General features: G+C 44.1%; 1 protein-coding gene across 1 annotated transcript in view; it reads left to right on the forward strand.

Annotated features, from left to right (window-relative positions):
• The window catches only part of CNTNAP5 (contactin associated protein-like 5), an 819231-nt gene that overhangs the window by 565664 nt on the left and 226748 nt on the right, over positions 1–26819 (forward strand). Inside the window, exon 13 of the mRNA XM_012651908.1 lies at positions 19954–20154. Coding sequence (XP_012507362.1) covers positions 19954–20154 — 201 coding nt within the window. The remainder of the gene's footprint in view (positions 1–19953; positions 20155–26819) is intronic.

Consider the following 26819-nt stretch of genomic DNA (forward strand, 5'->3'; position numbering starts at 1 on the left):
TCAGTTCACTACCTTGAATGGACACTGTTTGTAGTGTCCCAAAACGATTACAATACTGACTAACATCAAAGATCACTGGTCACCATAGGAGATATATTAATACATATAATAATAATGAAAAAGTTTGACATATTGCAAGAATTACCAAAATGTGGCACAGAGACATCAAATGAGCATGTGCTGTTGGAAAAATGGCATATCTAGACTTGCTCATTGCACAGTTGCCACAAACCTTCAATTTCTAAAACATGTAATATCTATAAAATACAATAAGGCAAAGTACAATAAAATAAGATATGTCTGTACCAAGCCCTGGGTGGCTTAAAAAGTCAGTAGTCTGTAGGCTCACAGTTCCAGAGGCTAGAAGTCCACAATCAAGGTACCTGCAGGGCCTCACTTCCTGCGAAACCTATAGAAATGAACCCTTCCTTACCTCTTCCGAGCTTCCAGTGGTTTGCCCAGTTCTTGGCATTTCTTAGCTTGCAGCATCAGGGCTTTAATCTCCGCCTCCCAGAGATCACTACCCTGCCTCCCTGTGACTTTGTCATGTGGCTTTCTCCTCTCGTGTATCTGTATGTCTGTTTTTCCCTGTCTATAAGGACACAGTCCTTATTGGATTGAGCTCACCCTACTTGGGTGTGACCTCATCTTAACTTTTTGACATCTGTAAAGAACTCATTTCCAAATAGGTCACATTCATAGGTAATGAGGGTTAGGACTTTGATATATCATTTTGGGAGACAAAATTCAATCCATAACAGTATTATTTTAGTCTCCTTCACAGACTAATCACAGAGAAGACACAGCTGTAATTAGAGTACATTATAAGGACAATGGCAGAGTATGTATCGTGTGTGTTGGGAGCCCACAGGAGGGCCCCTGGCCCCTGGCCTGCCTGGTGTGGAGCAGAAGGGCTACCAGGCGGGGAGGGAATGCCTCTAAGACCTGGACGGGGAGCAGGTGCTGGGCAGGAGAAGCGGTGAAGCAAAGCATGCCCAGGAAGAGAGAATGAATGGTGGGAGCAGAGTTCTAGGGGCTGCAGAACCTGCACATGTGTAGGGGCCACCAACCCCATGGAGCTGAGTCACTAGGACAGAACACTGCAAACCTCATAAAACTCTGACTGCATAGACAAGAAAGGATCAAGCTGACTGCGGCAGGAGCAGACAGAATCTGTGGAAGGTCCACAATCTGAAGTAGAGTTTCCCGGCAAGGAAATCTGACGCCTCAGTTCCAGCAGAACAGAAAAGGAGGAAGGGTCTTATCGTGGCTGGCTCGCGAGCGCGTGAGACTGCAGCTAGCTTGGAACAAAAGGTGAACAGCAGTGTAAGCACCAGCAACAGGTGCGCTCCCCACACCCTGCGTGGACCGTAGCCCTGACACCCTATTCTGAAGAGGGTGGATCCGTCAGGTGGTTTGCTCAAACTAGGAACTATTTACAAAGGGATGAGCACATAAATGGAAGCTGTAGGGTAGAGCTCATGCCATAGAGCTACTGATGAAGGAGCTGTCCCTCCCACCAGGCCTGGAGAGGAGCGGAGGGCAGTGTTGTCAGAGTGGGAAGGGGGGAACATGTGGAGAAGCTGTGCCTTGGGAGAATGGAGCCTCCTGTGCAGGAAGCAGCCAGCTCAGTGGAACGACCACTTGACCTCAGTGCTTCTTTGTTCCTTCCAGTCCCCTTCCCATGCTCCCTACTGACCAAACCCAACGAGACCCTGAAGGCAAAATCACTTATTGATAGGATGCTTAGGCAGCCTTCATGGGCACAGAAAGGGCTGGAGGCGGGTGGGAAGTGAAACTGCTGGGGTGAAGGGAACATATCCATAGCAACCTGCTCCTTCCTTGGTTGTCCAAAGAATCTGGAGAAATGAGTAGAATTCCTAAGGATCAAGGATGGTGGCAGAGGGAGGGCTGTGAGTGGAATCCATAAACCATGCAAATACATGAAGCATAGACTCATTTGATAAATTTCCACCTGATCCAGAAAGGGCCTCCTTATATGCTAAGAACCAGACAGTGGATGAGAGACATGGAGGAGTAACTGACCCCAAGACTGAGACAGACACTCCACTCAGAAGGAGCTGAGACACAAGTAGACAACAAGGAGAAACTGTGACATGCTACAGTACAGTGTTTTGTCAAAAGGTCTGGGCTCCATGTCACTGTCTGGTGATAGAAATCTGGACTGGATTCAGACCATTGCAGCCGAGGATGGAGAAGTCTGTGGTCATCCTTGGCGGCATCCATCTAACTGGGCCAGTAGAGAAGGATGCGGGAGAAATAACCAAGGACCTAGTGGAGTCTACAGTTTGGGTTGCTAGATGAAAACACACATACAGTGAGCTTGGAGGACGGGTGAGATGCCATCAGGAAGTGCAGGACTTCTTGGTGCGGGGTCCATCTAAAAGAACAGATGGGGGTGGAGAAAGAACAGGGCACAGTAAGCAGTGAGAGTCAGTGAGCACCTGAGGTCCCATATGGGAATCGTGTGGACATGACAGGAGAACGGGGCTTCTCAGGTGTTACTCCCTTTCCTGTGGGTGATGGTTAATTTTACGCATCAACTTGGCTGGGACATGGTACCCAGATATTTTATCAAACACCAGTCTGAATGTTTTCTGTGAAAGTGCTTTTTGAATGAGATTAACTTTTAAATCAGTGAACTTTGAATAAAGCAGACTGCCCTCCAGAATGCGGGTGGGACTCAGCCATACAGTGAAAGGCTTTTACAGAACAGAGATTGAGCTCTCCTGAGCAAGGAGTTCTGACGGCAGATGTTTCTGGACTCAGACTGCAGTTGCTTCCTGAGTCTCTAGACTGCCGGCCCACCTTGCAGATTTTGGATATACTATGCCTCTATAATCTAATTCCTTAAAATCAGTCTATCTCTCTCACTCATTTATGTATGTATATATATATAATATTACAACTAAGCCTCTATAATCTAATTCTTTAAAATCAGTCTCTCTCACTCATTTATGTATGTATATATATATAATATTACAACTAAGCCTCTATAATCTAATTCTTTAAAATCAGTCTCTCTCACTCATTTATGTGTATATATATAATATTACACATAAATATGTAATACATATATACATGAACATATGTACATATTATAATACATATGTCATATATACATATGTGTGTATGTGTGTCATACATACACACACACACGTATGACATTTAGTTCATCCAGTTGGCCCTGTTTCTCCAGAGACCCCTGACTGCTACAGTCGGGTTCCCTCAACTGGGTCAGGCCGCTACTTTCTGCTCCCCTCGCACCGTGTGTAGATTTCTACCATAACACAGATTACTCTGCGTTATAACCATCAGCGTTTATTGTGTGTCCCACAGAGCTGAGGGCTCCTTGTTGGAAAGTAAGGACTGGGGTGTGATAAATCTTTGGATCTACTTTTACACACACACTCTAATGAGTCCAGTGTAAATTGAACTCTGAGTAATCACTGCCAAATTGGAGACTAATTTCTACCTGTACCCTTTCTTTCCTTCCACTTCCCATAATTTGTGTTCAACCTGGACCCTGTCCTATTAAATCAATAACAGTTTGGAACTGTGGAAACAGCCTCAGTGTTTAACCTTAACTGGGTTTAGCCGTTGCTACTCTCCGCAACGTCCTGTGGAAGTCCAGGAATAAACAGCGTCTGTCTGCTCCTCACTGCCTTCATGCCCTTTTGCTGCTGACCGGACCCTCTAAATTTCTCTTTTCTTCAAACACAGGAAGGAGGCACAGCAGGGGAATGGGTTTTGCAGTCACGCTGGAGTTTACATTCCAGCGCTGGTGCATAGTAGCTGTGTGGGCTTGGACAAGGCATTTGACATTTCTGCATCTTGGTTTCCTTATCAGCAAAATGGAAATGATAAAAACAGCTGCCTTTCAGGATTAATGTGAGAATTAGAATAAATATGCAAAATTCTTAGCTTCAAAAAGTAGATGGTCATGAAATAGGGTAACGCAATGCTATGGTGTAATTAATTGCACGTTCATTCACTCGCGAAGTTGTTCCAGTTTGAGTGGTATCTGTATAGTCATTCCAGCCAGAAAAGACAGCTATCTCCTTTTGCCAGCAATAAAATCTTTACTCCTCCAGGTGCTGTGAGATTTCAGAGGCTCTAGAAGCCTGGAGGGAACATTTCTGACTGGAAGCTTCCAATATTCATAAAACAGAATTAGAAGGGTGAGGCACTCTGACAAGATTTTCCTTGAAACTTGACATTTAAGCTCATTCTGCTCAGTTTATGGCATGCCCTTCTTAATGTTAACAGGACACCTTGTCAACATGATAAAAGGTATTTCCCAGCTGCACACTGTTTTCCTCTGTATTGATATGCAAAATTGTTTGTCTAGAACCACTAACAAAAACACATTTATTTCCTATATTGACGGATACAATGCCAATTTCATGCATGTGGACCTGTAAGGCAATCATCAGGCATTAGGAGGAATTTGCAAGGAACGTTTAGTCAAATCTCTAAAGCAAAACTTGTTTTCCATTCTCAACAGCTCGTAATCCATTTGCAAACCACCTTCCAAGTCTCCATATCTTGTCACCCTGGCTATTATGATGCTCTATTTCTCACTCCTTTGGCAGCAGCCTCTGTTTTCATTAAAACTCATCAAAGCATGCATAATGGAGTAGGCAGAAAGCTGCAATTGAGGTCTCTCCAATATTCCTGTACATAATTGTGCAGTGTGATTGCAGGTAATAGATTATCATCCCAGCTATTGACAAAAAGAAAGCAATGTATCCATGCGGTAAGGCCTAAATTGTCAGCCCTGCTTCCCAAAGTTAGAGTAATGTCAGTGAGTCTGCCTCTGGGCTGCACTCGGGTCTGTTAGTGTAGGGGAAATGAGAGTCACCCAAGACATAGGATGGGGCCACCCAGTTTTGTAACTTTTATTTACCCCCACCTTCTTACTATGTTGTTAATTTTTGGCAGTTGTATCGTACAGCAAAGTATGTAGAATTTAATTGTCTGTGTCGTGTGTATGTGTGGTACAGGTCTGTGATGGTTATCACCTCGCTGACTTCTATTCCAAAACACTCTACTTGCAACACACACACACACATGCACACACACACACACTCAACAACAAAAGGAAGCATTCACTTCCATCGCCCTACTAGAGCAAGCTGGGCTCAAGTTCTCAAGTTAGTCTTTAACCCTAAGTTGAGTAGCCATCATTGCAGAAGTACGGTTGCCAAAAAGTTGTCGCTTGATTACAGACAGCATAAAATTGTGTTGAACATCTAGTGGGTACCAAGGTAGTGCAACATGCATCACTGTAAAGTAGCTGGAGCAATTTTTATTTCACAAGTATATTTATGTAAGTAAGTTGTAAGTTGTAGAAGGAGGATATCAGTTATAGCCACCCAGCGCTAAAGAATCTGCTCTGCGTGTGATGCTTCTTAACAAAGTGTCCCAAGGCATGGGAGGCAACCTTTCCTTCCTCTGTTACTTTGGATCAATACGCATCGGTTATCTGCTCTGGCCAGGCACTGACCCGCCATGCTACTGAGAATATAGAAATGATTACAATACAGTCTCCAAAGTTCACAGAGCTAATAATCTCTTGTCTTTGTAGCAAATAACATCCAAATCTTCAGCCTTCCCCACCCTAATTCATAATTAATGCAACAGCCAGAGTGATCTTTTAAAAACAGATCTGGCACTCTTCCTCCCTGCTACCTCCACCTGAGTGAATGCCAAGCTCTTTATCCATGGTTTACGGTTTCCGAAGGGCATGGTTGTGAGGACATGTAAGTTTACATGTATCAATTAAAACTCTTAGAACAGTGCCTGTATTTATTATACCCTCTGAATTATATTATTGTCTATCAAAATTATTTTCTGTGGGGCCACAAATAAGACCTTCAGTCTTTATACTTTACTTGGTCTGTATGTGGCAGGTGATGATGACAGCTTTTTGTGGTTGGCATGCAGCCAATTAAGTGAGTTACCATGTAAACAGTGTTGGAGCGTGACTGTCCCAGAGTAGGTGGTAGAGGAAGCCTAGGTCCTCCTTTTCTTCTTTCACCTTCCCTTGGAAACACGTCCACCGTCTTTATGGACAGCAGACTCAGCTCATCCCGGGGAGGGGCTCACACACCGTGTCCCCTGGTAGCACAAGCATCGTTTCCCAGTTGAGACTCACTCACGGGTGACATATGTGTTGTGGCTCACTAGCAGTGTAATCAGTTGGAATAATACTTGCATTGTTGCTTATATTTCAGAGGGACGATTTGTTTCCTGTAAATGAAGTGTTTTCCAGAGGACTGTTTTAGGCTGAAGAAGAATAGCAATTCAACAATTTAGAGCAGGGAAGCTTTTTTTAAGTGTCTCTCTTCCCCTGTTTAATGCATTGTGCTGTCAACCAAAGTGTGGTGACCGCAGGGAGCTTCCAGAAGGGTGGTCTCTTAGGTGAAGCTCAGAAGCCAATGTGTGTGTGCTGAGGGCCTGAGCTTAAAGTGGTTTCTCTGGGCTAGTGGCAGAAGGCATCATCTCCTGCTAAATTGGGCCATTAAATGAAACTACTAAGTCATAAAGCTGTAGCATTACCCTGAAATTAAAGCATTGTCACCTTTGAATTGCTAAGAATTTTAACTCGTACTTAGAGAAATTCCTTTCACACACCCATTTAGCATGGCCAGTTGACTCCAGGCCATGTGGATGAGAACAGGAGGCTCAGACAATTGTGATTTTCATTCATTTATCTGATCACCCATTCATTCATTCATCTGTCTCCCCTCTTTGCTAATCCACTCACTGCTTTCTTGAATTCCTTTATTAGCCTCTCATTTATTTACTCATTTGTTAATTCTCTCATTTATTTACTTCCTCATTTATTTTTCCTTGTTTTCAGTTACTTAGACATTATTTATTAATTCAGTCAGTCAGTTAATTATTCAGTTGGTCATTCCGAAATTAAGTCATTCAAATAAACTTTTAAGTACCGACTGAGCTTGGCACCAGGGTTACAAAATAAATAAATCTGTTCTTGTCCTCAAGGAACTCGCAGTTCAGAGAAGACGGGCGATGCAAACAGATATTTTGCATACAGTGTGGAAAACAGATAGTACAGAAATAGTGCAAAGGAAGCGGGCGTTGAACGCAGAGGTGCGGGGAGGCTGGGGTGGTGGTCAGAGGAGAAGCCCTCGCAGAGCCGCCCTCTGAGCGGACATGTGTAGGGGCAGCAGCTGACATTCTTCCAGCGGCTACTAGTGTTAGGCACCAGGTTAGGCATTTGCATTCACGTGCTGCTTGGTTTTCCCAGCAACCGTGTGACGAGGTGCCCTCTCTCCATCCTATAGCGAAAGACACTGCAGTCTGGACAGATCCAGCAACTTGCCCAAGGTCCCACAAGGAGCAAGCAGTGAAGCCAGGAGCTGAAGCTATGATTGAGGCTGTGAGGCTGGATTCCTGGGGCAGGTGACACAGAGACTCTGAGACAAGGAAAGACCCTGTGTCCAGAGAGGATTCCCCTCTGGCCTGCACTGCCCCATTCCTTGGTCACGTTCCATTAAGTCAGTGCCAAGGTGGAAAACTCCTCCAGGAAGTGATTTTGAAGGAATGAGGTCATATTGTACCCACTTTACTTCCCTGATCATCACTTTGGGGAAAATCACACCCATTTTTTCAGGTTGTTCTGAGTATTAGATGGAAATTATATAAAAGATATGTTCTCAAAATCTAGTTTTCTAAAGCATGAGCTGGGACGAATGTTTAAAATGCCATTTACTAGGCCTGTTCCTAGCAATGTTTATTCAGTAGGTGTAGGACAGTGATCGGAAACAGCATGTCGAGCAAGCACCTGAAGATACTGAACCTTGGGACGCATCTTACCAGGTGAGCAGCACGTGCTTAGTACTTGATCCGTCCCCTTCCTCATTCATCGCCTCGTTTCTAAGGCGCTCCAGTCAGTGCCTAGGGGAGCTGGTCTTAGCGCTGAACACTGGGCTTATCCTGACTCCTTCCTGATGGACCTTGCACAGCACCTTTTATTGCAGACACCTGGCGAGTCTCTCCTCTTGGTGCCAGGGGATAGGGTCGCAGTCCAGACAACTAAGATTTATTGAGGCACTACCTTGGGTACCCTAAACCACTGGCCCCTTTGCACAAGGTTTTTATACTACAACAATGAAACAAAGGCATCCAGCTCTTAAAGCAATATTTCATCCAGGCCATTTTATTTAATTTATACAATTATCCAGTAGCTACTTGACAGCAATGGAATCCTGGTCAAGTTATTTAACTTCCATGAGTCTCAATTTCCTCACTTGTACAGTAGCAACAACCATTTATTCTTACCTCAATGGGTTGATGTGCAGATTAAATAAAATTAAACAAGCAAATGTGTCTAATACACCCAGTATAGTATGTGACATTCCCTAAGACCTCCTGGAATAAAGGTCATCACTGCCCAGTGTCACTATCATAGGGGGATTTAAAAGCTAAAGGAATTCAGAGACAAGAGTGGAGTCAAGAAAGACTCCATGGGAGACATCAGGCTTGGCTTTGACCTTGGAAGTCAGCAAAGATGAGAAAGATCAATCGTGTTGAGTTCGGCAGGATCATGGATGAGGACATGCAGAGAACAGATGCCCGTGGGCCCACTGCCTTGTTTGAGGACCCCCGGCCCACCTGAGTGTCCTGATGCAGTGACGTGGTTTGGCCGAACGGGTACTTTTCCTGTCTGGAAGAGGAAAATAGGAAGTCATTGTCAAAGGTGTCTCCCAGAAAGCTTGCTCTTGTTCACTCCAGTTCTATGCCCCTGCTGCCAGGAGTGATGAGGAATCAAAGTCAGTCTAGACATTCCAAAGAGCAAAGGGCCAAGAGGGCCCAGCAGCTCGTGAGTCCTCGTTCTGGGCAGTAGGGCGGCAGAGCAGCCATTCGCCTGAGAGCCTTTGCCCTTACTCTTGTCTTGGTGTGGACTCACATCCCAGGAGCAGCGTCAGCCTTGCATTCTCAGCTGCATGTGTGTGAAGGTGTCATATTTATACTCATTTGTAAAGAGAAGCTGGTAGGGACTTTGGTTGCCATCCAGGAGGACAGTTTCCACACGGGATTCCCAGGGCTGCCTGTGAGTATCCTGTCAATTCCCATGCGTCACACACAGTCTTGCTCTCCCGGAATATCATTCCTTCACCTCCTTCTTCAGGCCACCCCCTCATTCTTTCTCCCATGAAACCCCTTAGCTTGTCACAGTTCCCACAGCTTCCATTGAATTCACGTGAGCAACAAATGTCTGCCACGTCCAGATTAGTTTATTAAGAGGGTGGGCTTCTTATTAATCCCAGCGCGGATGTTTCCTGGGTCTGCCAAGTTACTGGACTTCAGTGAGTTCCTCAGCCTCCCGATTCCTCAGTTTCTTCCTCTATAATTAATCATAGAACCTATTTATAAGTTTGTTGTGAAGATGATATGAGATAATTGATGTAAACCACAAGAAAAAAGGCCCAACCTTATATACCCAATGCGTGGTAGCTATTTTTAGTTATTATTTTCATCACTCTGTCCTCAGAAACATAGACTCTGGTTTCTCGGTTTTGCTGGGAGATACAGCGATAAAAATAAAACTAATAACTTTTATGAGTGCACAATACCTGACACACTGAGAGCACTCATGAAAATTAATTCAGCAGCGTTAATAAACACTTGCACTTGAGAATGGATAGCTACCGTGGTGTGACTGGTTGGATTTAATAATATTTTTTGCTTTTTAATAATTATTTGGCCAATTAGTCCTTAGCTGTGTGCGTGTGTGTGTGCGTGCACACGTGTGCGTGTGTGTGCTGGTATGAGAGCATGTGCATGTGAATTGTTTGTCCCACGGCAGGATAGGTTTGAGCACTTGCTATAAATGAAGAGTCGTGGCACGATATAGCTTATTTTCCCCAAGTTTTTATTGTGAAATGTTCCCGCCTAAAGAAAAATTGAAAGAATAGTAAACTGCCAGCCATATACCCTTCACTTAAATTCTCCAAGCGTTACCATTTGCCACATTTGTGTATTTGTGCCATCCTCATCTCTTCCCCTCTCTGTCTCCCCTCTCCCCGCCTTCTCAAATATTTCATTTCTGAACTATGTGAAAGTAAATTGTGACCATACTGATAATTTAAACCTAAAGAAGTCAGCTCTTCTCTCCTAAGAACAAATATATTCTCCTATATGAGCACACCACTGAAGCCAACACGTAAGAAAATAAACATTAATTCAGTTAACATTATCCAATATGCAGTCCATGTTTTCCACACATGTCTTCTATAGCAGTGTCTATTTTCATATGTTGATTCAGGATTCAAGCAGTGTCCACGCTTTGGATTGGAATGTCCCTTTGGTCTCCTTTATCCTGGACGGCCCCCTCCCTGACCCCTTATTTTTTCTTTCTCTTTTTTCTTTTTATTGTTGTTTGCTTGGTTGGTTGATTGGTTCTTGTGACATCAATCTTTTCGAAGAGTATAAGCCAGTTGTTAAGGAAAACGGTCCATGTTGTGGATTTTTTTCTGATTATTTATTGGAACATTTTGGCAAGAAAACCTCGTGGGCAATGTCTGCCTCCGCAGCGCGCCCGTCCCAGACACGCGGCGTCAGTCCGTCCATCACTGGGGCCGCAGCTTCCTCGCTGGGGAGAGCAGTGCCGCCGAGCTCTGCGTCGGGAAGCTGCGGTGTCCACGCCGACACTGTGAATGTCCCGTTCCCCAGCGTTCCTGCCCAATCCGTTAATGGTTCTGACTCTTTTAAGTTATTGCGCTGGAATTTGTAAAATGTTGTTTTTCTAACTTTATAATTCCTTCCACACCTGTGAGTGTCACTCTGCAGTCTTCCCTGCAGAGGCGCTTTCGCTTTCTCCCCAGGCCTCCACCCCCTTCGCGTCACTTTGTAACTGTTACGATCGTTACTCTTTTTGATGTTCATGTATTCCCAAATATGGCTTATCATGGTCCCTTTAATTCTGCTCCTGTTTCTTTTTTACATGTCCCCATTAATTGTGGAGCATTGCTTTACCTTTGAGCACAGCAAGATCTTCTGAGATGTCACCTCGAACTTCCCCTACCCTCCACACAGACTCAGCTATTTTCCTAAAGAAGCCTACTTCCTCTTTGTAGGGAAGGGTATTTGGAAATCAAGGTCTAGGTGTTAGGTTTGCAAATTGTTTCTAGGTCCTTCCAGTGGAGAGAGCTAGTGTGTGTGTGTGTGTGTGTGTGTGTGTGTGCGCGTGTGTGTGTGTTTTAAATTATGAGTTCATGAAGTCGTCTCCAATTCAAATCCAGTTCCTTTGGGTTTCTTTCTCATCATTCTCTCTGTCATATACATTTTCTCTCACAGTGAGAACTTGTCCCAACAGCGCCATATTGGCTCTTTTGCTCTATCCTACACTATACACACAGTTTCAGAGTCACATCGGTGATATCAGCGTCAATAACAAAAATAAAGTTTAAGATTTCCTTGAATTTTAATTTTTGTTCTTAGAATATATTCTGCTGAGGGTGTACAGTCAGACAGAATGTTGTATGGAAAAGTTACTTGAATTACCTCTTTTTTCTTTTCTGTGGTTATTTTATCAGCTTCATGTACAGTTTGGTGTCTTTGTTTCTGATTAATATGCAATTTTAGGACTTCCCTTTTCTTCATCCTTTTGATTTAACTTTATGTTTTGACAGTGTAAAATATGTTTATGTTACAAAAGTCAAATACAGATAAACATACACACATTGGCTCACCAGAGATGTTTTGCTCTCACTCTCATTGCCTTCACCTCATTCTTACCCATTTCTAAAACATAACCATTTATATTAGTTTGTCCTTCCTGTGTGTGTTCATATTTCTCCTTTATTCTCTCACAAAATCTATCATACTCTTCTACGCATCAGTACCTTGATTTTGTCACTTTACAATATATAGTGGAACTCATTCTAGATGTCTGTAAACTGAGATCTCATGCATTATTTATTATGGCTGCATTGCACTTTACTGTGTCTGTTAACTATACTTTATTCAATCAGACACCCAAGGATGCTTATTTAATTTTTTTCCAATATTCTGTATTTGCAATAGACAACCTTGGCTGCACAGCCGAACTTCAAGTGCATAGCTAAACACCCTTTCTTATCTTGTATCACTTCCCTGCTGATTTCAAGAGCTGTCACTGAAGTCAGTAAAAATCCCGGTAGTCTGTTGAACATTCAGTTCGGCAGTAAGTGAATAGCTACTGTGGGTCAGGTGTTAGACACAGGAAGATTTCTGAGATGGCATTTTCATGTGCAGCACTTGAAGTTTAGCAGGGGGAGTGAGTCAACAGGTTGTGGTAACATGGTGGGAAAGCAACCAGTGCAGGATGCTGGTGGGAAGAGCAAAGGCTACCCACTGGAGATGACATTGGCACCGGCCATCTCTAGTGTCATGAGCTCCAGAGTGGAGGTGTCAGCTGAAAGAACGATGAATAATTCTGCTCTCCTCTTTGAGTTTTCTGTCAGTCTCCTCCAGAATTAGATCATAAGCTCCGTGAGAGCAGAGTAAGTATTAATAGACAGTCTCACTCTTAGGGAAGGCTTGTATTCTTGTCCGGCCTGATGAAAGGAGAAGAAAAAGTTGCCTTTGGATATCTCTTCATGGCACCAAGGCAAGCCCTTTGCAGTCAGCTCACTAGCTCACAAGGTCCTCTGAGTTCAACACTGGCCACTTCAGATCTTCTAAACAAAGGGATGGGAACCACTATTTACTATGTGCTTGTGTCCCAGGTACTGGGTTATAAATTCCCAGAGTTTATCTCCTTTAACCCACATGATGAAGTGTGAGGTAGGGATCATCTCTCATTTGTATTTGGAGAGAGCAGAGGTTGGAAGAGGTTGAGGAACATATCCACCATCATTCGTCTAGCAAGTGACACATCTAGGAATTGAATTTAGGTCTGTGTGAGTCCCCAGTTGTATGCTCAGAGTGCACCAAAATAGTGTCTGGCACAAAGATACTCCCAAAGGCCTCATAAAACCCTCTAACAGCCATCAAAGACCCTCCCAAGAACCTCACAGTCCTCTCCCCAGCCGGTCACTTAGATTTAGGGCTTTTTTCTCCCTTTTCCTTACCCAAAAGGCCGACACACTGAGCATCAGGGGCATCGTGTCCGTACCCCTTTCCCCTGAGCTCCCCCCACCCACAGCCGCTGCCAGATGTTCAACTGAACTCACCTGATGCCAGGTGGCCTGCCTTCCCCAAACCATCTGTGAGCTCCTTGCGCTCAGAATCCAGTTAGCCAACCTTGCGCCCCTCATCCCACCCCTTTCCAGTTCCTCAGATTGTACTCTGCACACACTAGGTGTTCAATGTTTCTTTTAAAAAAATAATAAATAAGTAATAAATAAAATAGTGTACAACAAATAAATATGACACAGCGTGCACGGATTCTGGTCCAAACAGCCACCCACTAAGACCATAAAACAGATTTCCCAGGTCTCTTTGATCATGCCAACTATTTTAACACAAGGAAAAAGAAAAAAAAAATAACCCCCCAAAAAGGTACATAAAAAGTAAAGGCTAGAGCTAGGTGCGAGGATAAATCACCATCAAGTATTCTGTCTGGAAGTCGTAAAGTGTGGCCCACGTGGGCAGGCGCGAGGCGGTAATGGATGGAGCCGGCCGCGTGCGCGGGGCTGCGGTGTCTGCGTGGCGGCTAATGCACAGCGCTCGGTGGCCGTGTCAAAGCCCCAAACCGGTAATGCGCGCCCCTCGCACAGCACAAGCCCAGACGCTAAAAGCAGCCGCGCCTGCCGTGGTTTTAGCAAGGCTCGATAGATTCTCGCGTAGGCAGCGGGGCTGGTACACAGGGGAGGGGAAACAGCTCCTGTGGGAATTCTGAAGCCTTTTAAAGGAGTTGGAAACCGCTTCTCACCAATTGTCTTCCTTCCCTTTAAAGGTTGGGGTTGGGAGTAGGTGGAATCGACCCCCTCAGCACAGGTTCCCAGAAGCGTGTCTAATGATGACATGATCTCTTTGGATCCTCCCGGAATGGCTTCAATGGAAGGGCTCATCGCAGGTAGCAGCTCTGCTTTGATTTGGAGTCAGGTACCAGGCAAAGCACTGTGAAGAGAGAGGACCTGCCTTGAGTCATTCCTGTGCTCAACTCAACCCTGTGCTTTTTTTTTTTTTTTTAAGACAAGGTCTTGCTGTGCTGCCCTGGCTGGCCTTGAACCCCTGGCCTCAAGCAATGCTCCCACCTCCGCTTCCCAAAGTGCAGGGATTACAGGTGTGAGCCACTGCACCTGGTCTCAATCCTGTGCTCTCTGTTCAGTGCTCAAGACAGCACTGCACAATGAGGGACGCCCAGTTAACAAAGGAGGCTTGGGGAGGTGACATGTCTCTTCCTGTTCAGGAATCTAGTGGGCGGCAGAGCTGGCACTGGAAGCCAGGCCTGGCCATGGCAAAGCCCAGCTTTCCTCTATCGCTTCGGCTTCCATGAACTGTGGAAGCCTTTCCCTTTCCCACGCCTGTATTTACCCCGCAGCCATTGCCTATGATTTAAATGGGGAGACAAGCGACAAACATATGAGAAATTAAATAACTACCAATGCAAAATGACAAGAGACATCACAAGACCACACATGAGTAGATGGCAAATGAGTAGTAGAGATAGTACTTAGCGGATTATTTAGATTGTCTTTACCCTTGGCATAGAAAATGCACTTTGTCAACGTAGATAACTGTACCAGAAGTGACCCCAGGGACCTTAATATAGACTTACTTTATTACAGTAGGAGTGTAAGTGAATTGGCACACTGTTCAAAGGATATAAGCAGCTCCCCACAGTGATTTCAGTTCAATTAAGCTGGGTATTGACAATCTGTAGACCTCCCTTCCTTCCAGCATTGTGATAGAAAAATTGCAGTTTTTTCTGGCTCTGCAAAGAGACAGATATGTGTGTAGAATGAGGTCTTATTAATCAGAATTATTTCTTGTCTCTTCCCTTTTTACTTCCCTTTTGTTTGTTCTTTCTTCTGAGTGGTGATCCCCATGGTAACGGATGAAACAGCTTACAGCATCTGTAATTACTATTATTAATAATAATGATCACAATAATAAGACCAATCAGATATAATGAGAGAAAAAATATGAAAGAAAATTAAATTGTGGTTCTGTATATAAACAGTTTACAGCTTCTTAGATGGGAGCCAGAAGAACCAGGTAGGTCACCTAGAGACCCAGGAGTAAAGGTTGCTCAAGAGCTTTTCTGGGGTGTTAAGCAGGGAAGATTTCACCACAGGGATGATAATAGAAAATGTTCTGGAATATCACATCATTACACATGGGCTGGCTTTTTGTGCGACCTTATCTTTTTCTCTTGTGTGCGTGTGTGTGTACATGTGCATATTTTGATCTTATAACTTGAAACTTCTTTTAAATTTGGACCAATACATAATATATGCACGGAAGAACAACTTTAAAGATGCTGAAACCAAGAACCTGGCAGAATACAAATGGTGGCGATTAATTATCTTTTCACTTGACAAAGATACCCAGAAGTCCAAAGGCGCTCAGCGCTAGCCTAGTCTCTGGTGGTATGAGGGTGAAAGACCCCTGTTGACCTTGAAAATTCTCAAGAAAAACAGTTCAATGTCTCCACTGGGCCAGCTTCTATAACATTGCCCTCTCCCCCGCACCCCTACCAAACCTGCCCCCACAGACTTCTGCACACCCTCTCCGGTAATCTCTAGAGTACTTGCAATAGCCTGAGACATTTCTCATTCTTGTGTACACAACATTCTCCCCAAAAACCACGGTAAGATTTGGAGTAGTTAGGGCATGTTCCTCCTGTGTATGTACTCTGGTAGCTGGCACAAAACTAACTGGGCATATATTCGAACACAAGAATGAATGACACATTTCACATCCTGGAAGATCTCATAGCTTTATAGAGAGATATAAAGCTAAAACTCACAATGCAATTTGGGAAATGCTTTTCTAGTTTACAAAACAATATGTGGTTATGTCTTTGAAAGAATGCTTTGGAACTTCATATTGTGTGCTATCTGATGGCCCATGGCCTGTAACCCCCTTTGCACATAAAGGCAGCAGAGCGGCTGGTGTGGCTCTGGGTCCTGAGGTCAATCATACTCATGCCAGCCCATGGTGCTCAATGCAACTTTAAAAAAGCAAGTATTTTAGATATATGATAACTTACTTTAAGCTAACTAGGATGCTTAGTGAAGTGGCCTGTTTCCCTCCTAAGCTGATGATGAATATGTCCCTGCCTGTTCAAAAATCTCCAAATGCACTCTTTTCTTTGGTCTCGGGCAACTCAATACATGTGCGCTTGCAGCAGTTGGGGAGATAAGGCCATGCTCCTAATGGTGGGATCGAGGGGTGTGTACAGTAGAAGTGAGGAAATGGAATGACCTGGGTAGCAAAAGATAGTATCAGAGGGCAATGTTCTTCCAGGTTTCTGGGTCCATGAGTACTAAAAACCAAGATCCGTTGAAGAAATTTCAGGAAATGCCAAGGACACAAATAAACAGTCATGTGAGGCTATTCCTCAGTGAAAAGAGAACTGAACAAGGCAGTGATAATTTATTATATACAGCAGCAGCAGCAGCAGCAGCTATATCATAAGAAATTGCAGTCCATCATGCTCATTAACCTCACTGTGAGATGAGCTCCCCACCCCCAACTGTCTAAGGAGCAAAGTCCAGCCTCTTGTTCTGATGTTATAGAAAGTTCTAATGTATAGATTCTTCACTCTTTTGAATGGCCTATAATCTGTTATGTGTTCCTGTAAAACATGACACCAAATCATTATGATATGATTATGGATGAAATGATTGATTATAATATCCCTGTTTTCCAATGAGGGAACTTCAGAGACCTTATTAACTTTCACTGCCGACATGCAGCAGAATGCAGATTCCAATCTGGACAGGCCTGTGTTCTACAGTCAGGCTGTTTCACGGTATTGTTGGTACCATTGCTGCTTTTTACTTATCACTGATGAGGAAACTGGGCTTTCGAGAAGTAATAATTTGGCTGAGGTTGCTTGACCAGCAGGAGTTTATCTGGCGCATAAACCCAGATAGTCTGACTCCACAGCCCGGGCTGTGTCCACTAGTCTCTACTGCCCATCGACTAAATCGACTATCTTGGACATTCCCTTTGCGGACCCAATTGTAATTGAAGCCATGTGTGGGTCCACTTGAGTGTGAATCTCCGTTTCCCCACTCACCTAAGTCTGTCAAATGAATTTTGCTTGTTTGAAAATCTTTCAGAGAGGACTTTCACACACACCCCTCCGGTTCGAACCGTCCTTGCCCAGTCCAGACTAGGTGTCAGGACAGCAGTCACCAGAGCAGACTTTCCTGCAGTGGCATTAACCCCTGGCCTTTCCATGTTTAGTCAGGATGACCGGCTAGATCTGCACAGCAACCAACACAGCAGAGGAAGAAAGATAGAAGATGAGGAACAATCACAGTAGTGATATCAGTGACTCTAAGATAGAATATGATTTGGGTAAAGTGACTCAATGAGTAAATGAATAAGCAAATCAATAAATGAATATGTGAGCAAGTAGATGAATGGATATATGGATGTGAAAATCTGTGTACACTTAGAGGAAAATAGAAGTCCATATTATTTAGTAATGTGCAGAATCAACTTTGGAATGAGATTGGGCACTTTGAGACTGGGGACAAGTTTAATAGATGGATGGGTAGATGTATAGATAGATAAATGAACAGAAAAAATAATGCCCATTTACCTTCTTGTTTTCAGTCTTTACCCCACTGTCTCCCAGGAGAAAAATAATCAGAGGTCACAGTCCAGATTTGAAATAAAAGCCAGCTGATAGGATCTAGATTTCAAGTGATCATCTCTCCCACTGTTCCTCTTACGGTATTCGAAGCTGGCACTTGTGAACATGTACATGCACTTAGCGGATAGCACTACATACACACATACATGTCTACGCATGCAGTGATGTCTGCGGTGGTGGGCTGTTATGAGTACTGGAGATGAAATATATGTAAAATGTCCTAGTACGGAGCAGTAACATAGCATGTATTGTTACAGATCAGACGGGATTTTCCTTGTCTTCTTCTTATAAGCATCATGGATATTTCAAAACTGTCCATCTTTATTTCTCCCTCTTCAGTAATTTGTTATTGAATGATCATTTTTCTTTGGTTATTTTATCAGCATTTTTCTATATTGGTACCAACATTTCTAAAATTTGGGGTTATCTTTGCAATATTGTTATTTTTAACCAATATAAATCATATCTTATTTTTATTTTCAAAGTCAAAATCTAATGACTGATTTTTTTTTTCTTTCTAGAAAATGTAATCTTACCTCGCTAAAATGGTGGGAACATGTGGGTTATCAATGGGTTGGTTTCAAAAAACAATCTTAAGATGAGTCAGAAAATTTAAGCATAATTTAATTTTATGTTTCAAGAAGTATTTACATTTTTAGAGTTGGACAATCCTTTAGAGATCATTAAAACCAAATTATCTTTCTCTTCCTCCTCCTCTGTCTAATATTTTGAAACGGAAGTGCCAGTGACTTGTCCCAAGTCGTGTACAGAGTTAGTTGAAAGAAAGAGTTTACACAGGCACCTGGGGGGTCTGTCCTTTCTCTTTTCAGCCCAGTCCTGTCAGCTGCTGTGTTGTGATCTTATGTCTTAGTCATGCTCGTTAGCAGTGGTTACTTTCAGAGCATGTGCTCATCGTCTAATGGATACGCTTTGAGTCATTTCTTCACTTTCTGGACCTTAGTTTCTCCATTTTTAAAACCGAGAGGGTGGGAGGGGTGGGGAAGAAGCACATGATTTTTATGCTGGGTTCCTTCTCAGCTCTGAATGCCCATGAAGAGTATTGGTGCGATTATGTGGGCAAGATTCCCAGATGACAAAAGCTTTTCAAGTCTTCGTATTCTCTCTATTGCTTTATTTGGGAGGATGTTTAGAATTAAATTGCATGTCCAACTGCAGTCAATGTTTTAGCCCAGGTTATTACTGCAGGGTGTCTGATACATCCACATGGTGCCTTGCAACTTCCTATTTTGGGTTGCTATTTTATATTAACATCCCTGCCTCAGCATCGCTAGTATTGCTGTCTCATTTTTGTTGTCAGTGTTGTTGGTTTTAACTAACGGTAGAAATGAGCTTCAGAAAAGGGAAATGACTTGTTCCAGCTTGTTATTGGCAGAAATATGCTTCACATGTGGATTTCTCCATCTCTTTTCTCCATGCCTTCCTTCTTTCCCTGTATTAGGCAAAACATGTCCTTTGACCTGATTTAAAGGTCCTCATCCCTGCATGGTCTTTTATTGCAAATCTTTCCTTTTTTTTTTGTTTGCAGATAGAGGTAATAGGGAGAATAAATAATTTTTAAAAAATCTGTAATTAAGTGCATTACATGTACAGTGTGGATCATATAATCTCAACATTGTTCTCTGAGAAAATGGTTCTCTGTGAAAATAATCTATGCCAGTGTTTCTCTTATGAGGAAGTGTGTCAATCGCTGGAAGTGCAGGCTTTGAAGTCAGACACCCTTGGTTCTAATGTTTGCTTAGTCACTTGTTAACTACGTGGTCTTGGGTGTCCTGCCTAATTCTCCTCATTCACATTTTTAAAACAATTTTTGACATAGCAGTATTGAATCCCTTCCAATTTAGGTATCACCAATTTTAACTGAAATCATTAACTGCTTAGCATAAAGCCCGTGGAATAAAGGCTCTACAAATTCAGCTTTTGAGATTATTGACTCTTAATACTAACTCTGGTGGAGCTCCATGAGGAACAAAATTTCTGTGCTAATATTCTGCGTAAGTTGAACACTCAGGCGGCGATTGATGGTTGCATGTTGAGTGGCCCATCACACTGTTTGGATGCCCCTTTTTTGACCTCCCATCTAACATTTCTTGCTTTGGGTTGTGTTGTTTGGGCAGAGGACAAGATCTGGACGTCAGTGCAGCACAACAATACAGAGCTGACCCATGTGCGCGGCGCCAACCCCGAGAAGCCCTACGCCATGGCCTTGGACTACGGGGGCAGCATGGAGCAGTTGGAGGCCATGATTGACCGCTCCGAGCACTGTGAGCAGGAGGTGGCCTACCACTGCAGGAGGTCCCGCCTGCTCAACACGCCAGGTAAGACTCACCGGTCCCCTGTCCCCCTGTGTGTGCCATGAGGGACAAATGGGCCTCCCAAACCCAGAGTATCAAGGAGAGGGATATTTGCCAAGAAGGGGGCTACGGTTACAGTTGTTCACTGTGCAGTGGAGAGAATTGTGGCCAATAGAGGTCTATTTATGTTCTAGTTCTGGCTCTGTAACCCAGGACGGGACCTAGAGAGAGTTCTGTCCCCTCTCAAGGTTTTCTTCTCATTGTCAAAAAGAAAACAGTGACAATAACCATCCTGCAACAGTTATGAGAAGGAAAAGCTTCTGGAGAGTAATGGCCCTTGACAAGGGCGTTTGAGCTCAGCACAGAAAGTGTGGCAGTGGGAAATGCTATTTCTGGGAGAGGGACTAGAGCATGAGAAGGTACCAGGATCTCAGCACACTCACCCAGGAGGGACAGTTGTGTCTGGGGCAGAGGATGCATAAAGGAGCAGCATCAGGCAAGGGGGCCTCAGGGCAGGCCGGCAAGCCTGTGTGTGCACATTAGAAATAGTACGTGGAAAGTGGAAGTCTTTGTGGAAATGATTTTTTAAAAATAAAGTTTGCTTTTAGAAATAATTAGACTAATCCTATTTAATTATTTTTCCCATTTTTTTAAAGAGTGATTGGTTAATATAGTTATTAACATGCTTGCACAAAACAAAACCAAACAAATTCTAGGACTGCTTACCAAGACCCAGGAGAGTTTTTGCAAGTGGCCGGGAGGGATTTGTCAAAGTTTATGCATGCCCAGGGAGTCTGTCACTTTTGTGAATGTCCGTTCGTCATTTGTCTCATGGGAGAAAAAAGGCCACAAGGGTATGAAGTATTTAAGAGAGGGTGTCACAATCTCTAGCCTCAAGAAGCATACAGTCCAACACTTGGAAGTTGGGGATTTTGAAAGGCTAAAGAAAAACGGACAATACAATGTCAACAAAAGAGAAGTGACAGAAGCCTAACTAAATACAGCACACCGCCTGGCTGATCTAGAATCTTCAGGGAAGACATTGTTCCACATAAGTGAATTTTCCAGATAACTGTCACTTATCCTTTTAAGCACAAAAAATCTTTCCAAAGAATTTTTAACTATTTGAAATGAAAATCTTTCTCAAATGGATTACACGCTTCCTTGCCTTCTTAAACAGAGAATTCTGAACATAAAATGTAACCTTTTCTTGATGACTCAGGATCATCATTGTGAAAATCAATTATCGTGCCCTCTTCAGATTCAGCCGTGCTTGGAGGACTGATTAGATCGCAGACACTGGGTCCCTTTTCCCTGAGTCCTCAGAGGGTCCTGCCCCAAGAGATTCAGTGTTTGTATTTATTCACATTTCTCTCTCCCTTGGCTGTCAAGACTGCACGTGCTCCTCTCAGCACTGTCCCCAGGGTATCTCTTTCCAGAAGCCGCCCTCTCTGCTCTTCCTTGCATTGCTTCTGGTTTTCGAAGGATTGGGTTTGTGAAAATTATAGGAAAAATGGGTGTGTGTTCATGCTGACTATGAGACTTCCTCTAGCACATGCATTCTGTGATATCAGTTTAGCTCCACCATTGCCTTTATACCTGTGCCCTTTACCTAACTCAACTGTCTCCCATTCCCTGATTATGTTCCAGTGGGAAGGGCATGGATTTGGGAGCAGGCCATATTGAGAGTAAGGGCTTAATCCTGCCTTTTGTTCGATATGTGACATTGTGCAAGCTGCTTAATTTCTGCAGTTTCAATTTTACCATCTGAAAAATTTACATGAAAATCCTGAACCCTAAAGCTGATGTGAAGACTGAAGAAAAAGTGTGGTCTGAACTCCTTGTGCTGTGCTTGATGCATGTTAGGTATCCAACAAATGCTAGCTTGCTCGCTGCTTCCATCCCAGCAGGGAAGGTCCAAAATGTATGCTGTAACAGGAAACAAGCACAAAGGGGAATTTTATTTGTACCTTAACGGTGTAAATAGAATGATTATAACAATTATGTAGTAATAGAATTGATTAGAAAACTCATGCATGCAGATAATTTCACCCCCTGGGGATGACCACTGTAGCATTCAGGTGTGAATCTTTCCCCCTGTACATTCACAGACACTGTGGGAACCTACTATCCATCTGTTTGGGTGTGAGAGTGTGAGGGTCCTCATTAATCCTCTTTCCCCCATGGGTTCTGGACCAAAGAAGGGAGATGAAGGAGGATGATGGGCGTGTGCATGCAGTGTCTGCTTTCTTCTGGTGAGCCGGCTTGGAGAATGCATCATGGACCAACCCGTCCCTCGACCTCCACCTGAAGACCAAACACTGCTTGTGGGTGTGGTGGGGCTACAGAGCACTTACCCTGACAGTGCCATAGAGATGTGGCCCCAGCCTCACACCCTTGCCGCAGGGACAGAAGCCACCTGGGCCCCCAAGTAGGTGAGCTCGCCTTCTGGAAGCAGAAATGGAAAGAAAAACGTGCACCATTTGTAGCCACATGGATCTGAGCACCAACACCCAGGGCGCACGCCTCCTGGAACACGTTCCTGGTCTTTTTTATCACCGAGCCACTCGTTTCCCCTGGGGAACGCTAAGGACAGAAGGCGAAGACAGGATGGTAGAGACTTCCTCCTACTTGCCTACCTGCCATTCTATTTAATAGAAGAGTTGGGCGAGTTTCTCCTTTATCCGCTCAATCCTGGTGTAGCAGAAAAGACGTACCTGCCCCCGCGATACTGTTTTACAGCCTGTATTTGTCACACACAAAATGTACAAATATGCTTCCACATCAGTAAACATGACTTCATGCTGTCATTTTTATTAACAACAGAGCCTTACATTATATAGATGTATTCCAATTAACAAGTCTCCTATTTGGACATGTAGGTTGTTTCCATTTCTTCAAGTAGTGCTACAAGAACGTTTTTGTAAGCAGATCTTTGTCAACATAGCTGCTTATATCCTCAGGATAAATTCCTTGAGGTGCCATTTCCAGGGCGGAGAGTGAGCATATTTTTAAGGCTTTGCCATTTTGACTTCTGTGTTGTATCAGGGTCGCACCGCGTTATGCTTCCAACAACACGGGGATCGGGCGCCCGTTTCCCAGCCGTGGCTATTACATTGTACATTAACTTCGGCAATCTGATAAGTGGAAAGGGGGATCAAGACAATTATAATTATTGTTGGTTGTTAATTTTTTTTTTTTTTTGTAGATTGTGTGGGCTGATTCCTATAGCTTGTTGGCCACTACTAACTGGAGGCCAGGGTTAGTAGAAGCTGTAAAGTATTGTAAACTGTGGCTGCAGGTAGACTTAAATCAATAAGAAGAGAAAGTGGAGGATGCCTTCTTGCTATAGATTCTTCTCTGTACCATAAGGAGCAAGGCCGCAGGCCCCCTAAATAGGAGAAAAGACATACGAATTTTTTAGTGTGTATACACAGGAGCCTTCAGAATGAAGACCCAAAGATACCGGGGAAATTGTCCTTTTCTTTTTTCTTTTTTTTGGAAACCGAGTCTCACTCCGTCACCTGGGCTAGAATGCAATGTCACAATCATAGCTCACTGCAACCTCAAACTCCTGGGCTCAAACGAGCCTCCTGTCTTAGCCTCTCGAGTAGCTGAGACTACAGGCATGTACCACCACCCCTGGCTGATGTTTTTATTTTTTGTAGAGATAGGGTCTCGCTATGTTGGCTCAGGCTGGTCTGAAACTCCTAGGCTCAAATGATCCTCCTGCTTCAGCCTCAAAAAGTGCTAAAATTATAGGCGTGAGTCACCAGGCCTGGCCCTGGAAATTGTCCATTGTTATGGTTAGGTCCAACAAAGTATGGACAGCCATGTAGAAATATGATTGAACAAAAGGGTATGGTCTAACGCTAACAGAGTGAGGAAACCCAGCAAGGCCTGTCTGTCTAGATTCTTCCTGGCCTCTCTGAGCTGCAATCCCTCCTCCTGGGTGATGGGTAGGGCCTTCTCTGGAATGGTGGTGACTATGACCTACAGTCAAATGAGATAGGTCAGATAATTTCTTCATAGCCAGTTTTTACATAGAATAATTTTAGGTTTTATGGCTGGATTTTGGGAAAAGTGGTTCTGGCTTTTATGACCTCGGGGAAGAGGGGTTCTAGTTTCTACGACTAGGCTCAGGGAGAGTGGGACTGAGCGGCAGGGGGACTGGAGGTCAGAGAAACACTTTTGCTTCTGAGGCCTCCATTTTGGGGCACTGCTTTCTGAGCCCCATTGGTACTATACAAAATAGATAATAAAGGGAGAAAATGAAGGACGGCAGGATGAGAGAAAGAAGAGAATAGTGAATGGCCACCCGTGACCGAGGCTTCTTATGTTTGAGGTTACGTGTGGGGGACTATTCAAGCATCATTTCTAACCCAGACAGCAGATCTGCACAGTAAGGCTTATCCTCGTCTGGCCTTTCAGAAAACAGAGGCTCAGAGAGTGTAAGATGCTTGTTTAATGCCACACAGCTGGGGAGGGACAGATCTGGTTCTTGCAACCAGCTTCACCGGAAGCCAAAGCAAGAATGCTATTTCGGATATACCACGCAAAGCCCCAAAGAGCCAAAAGGCACAGGAAGTGGGGTAGTCAGGGAAAATAGTAGTTTTTATGTTTTTCTTTACTGTGTAGGGAAATGGAGATGACAGCAAAGAGTAGCCAGAGCTCTCTCTGCTAAGGTGCGTGGTTGTCAGGGCTGCCTGAATCGGGCAAATTCCGGACAGCATCGAAGGGTTTGTGCCACCTCGCCTAGATGCAGCAGTTCCACGGCCCACGCGCTCCTTCATGGGGTGGCCCTGTGGATCCCTGAAGGGCATCCCCGGATCCCCATTCAGCTCCGGCTTGGACTTTGGTTCCATTCATCTAGTAGCAGCAGCGGAAGAAGGAGAAGGAAGACGGGCAGGGTGAGGTCATGCATGGCTCGCCACTGTGTCTTTTTCGTTCAGTTTGTGACTGAACCATGACACTGTCATTTTCTGACAGTTTCCTCTGATATTCTTCCCCAAAGCTACTGATAAGTGCCAACCCATGGAATGTGTCATCTGTCTCCTTCACCGAAGGTTTGCACTAGAAACCCTCTCCAATGTCTCTCCAAGACAGCAGGGTCCATGGAAAAGGTGTCTGTTGTTCCCCATGCATTCTTCACTGTGCTGGCCACTTTCCACCCTGCGCCTTCTGCAGGGCCCAGGGCCCAGCCCCCGTGCTACAGAGTACCTTCCATGACAGGGCCGGGGAATCTCCAGCACCTGTGATCAGCAGCACCTTGCCACGGGGGAGGAGGTGGCCACTTGTCCCTGGGTGTAAGGGCTGCCCTGGCTGAGCACAGGCCTTTTCTCACTTGTCAGAATCTTTTTTTTTTTTTTTTTCTTTCTTTTTTTTTTTTTTGAGACAGAGTCTCACTCTGTTGCCCTGGCTAGAGTGAATGCCGTGGTGTCATCCTAGCTCACAGCAACCTCAAACTCCTGGGCTCAATCAAGAGATCCTCCTGCCTCAGCCTCCCGAGTAGCTGGGACTACAGGCATGCACCACCATGCCCCGCTAATTTTTTCTATACATTTTTAGTTGTCCGATTAATTTCTTTCTATTTTTAGTAGAGACGGGGGTCTCGCTCTTGCTCAGGCTGGTCTCGAACTCTTGAGCTCAAACAATCCACCCTCCTCGGCCTCCCAAAGAGCTAGGATTACAGGCGTGAGCCACCACGCCCGACCTACTTGTCAGAATCTTCATAAGAATTTTGCCTGAGGGAATTTTGCCAGGGTCCTGAAGGCAGCATATGATGAGCATATGAAATGAAACAGGACCCAGCTCAGTAAACACCTACAAAGAGGACAGAAAAATAAATCTTGAGGCCACAGTCTAGAAGATGCTTTAATCACATGGCCAATTAGCTCCATAGCCCACAACTTCCCCCAGAAGGAAAACAAGATTGAGACAGGCATAGGAAGGGGATCACTGGAGAAGCCAGGTGCCCAGGGCCCTGCTGGGAATGGGCATTGAAAGGCCTTCCTGTCCCAAGTTCTCTTCTAACAGTCTCTGTGGTGGCTGGAATGCCCCCACTGGATTTCCTCGTTGGGTTGTAAGTATCTGGTGTACGCATCCTTTTGCACTTGCCACTCTGTGTACTGAGTGTCTATGTGGGAATACCCTCCCCAGTAAAGCTGTGAGCTTGGAAAGGCATAGGTAAGAAGTCAATATTGAAACACACGAAACCATTGGAAATTCAGGCTCCATTACTTTCAAATCTAATAGCCGTAGGACAGCCTGAGCCAGAGTTTACTTTGGTTTTTCTAAACAGAAAGCATTTGCGGAGCGAATCAGTCATGCAAACAAGATTGCCACGAGGACTGTCTAACTTCTGCAGCAGAGCTGAGGATCCGGTACCCTATAGCACTTCAGAACCCCTATTTACCTACCATGATGGGCTGGTTAAAAGTCATTCCTGTTTATTCATTCATGCAGGTGCACATGGTTTCTACCTGCAGTCAATGGCTTTGCCTAGTTATGTTCCAACAGGAGTTAAAAGGATACAGTCCTATTTTTTTAAAAGTATTTTAAAATTTTCTCTTTTTTCTTTTCTCTTAATAACCAATGCTTTCATAAACATGCAGGTATATACCATACATAATAAAATGTACATGTGTATATATATGTATACACCATACATAATAAATAATCTATACTAT

This window comes from Propithecus coquereli, unplaced genomic scaffold (assembly GCF_000956105.1).
Source record: "Propithecus coquereli isolate 6110/MARCELLA unplaced genomic scaffold, Pcoq_1.0 Scaffold375, whole genome shotgun sequence".
Lineage (NCBI taxonomy): Eukaryota > Metazoa > Chordata > Mammalia > Primates > Indriidae > Propithecus > Propithecus coquereli.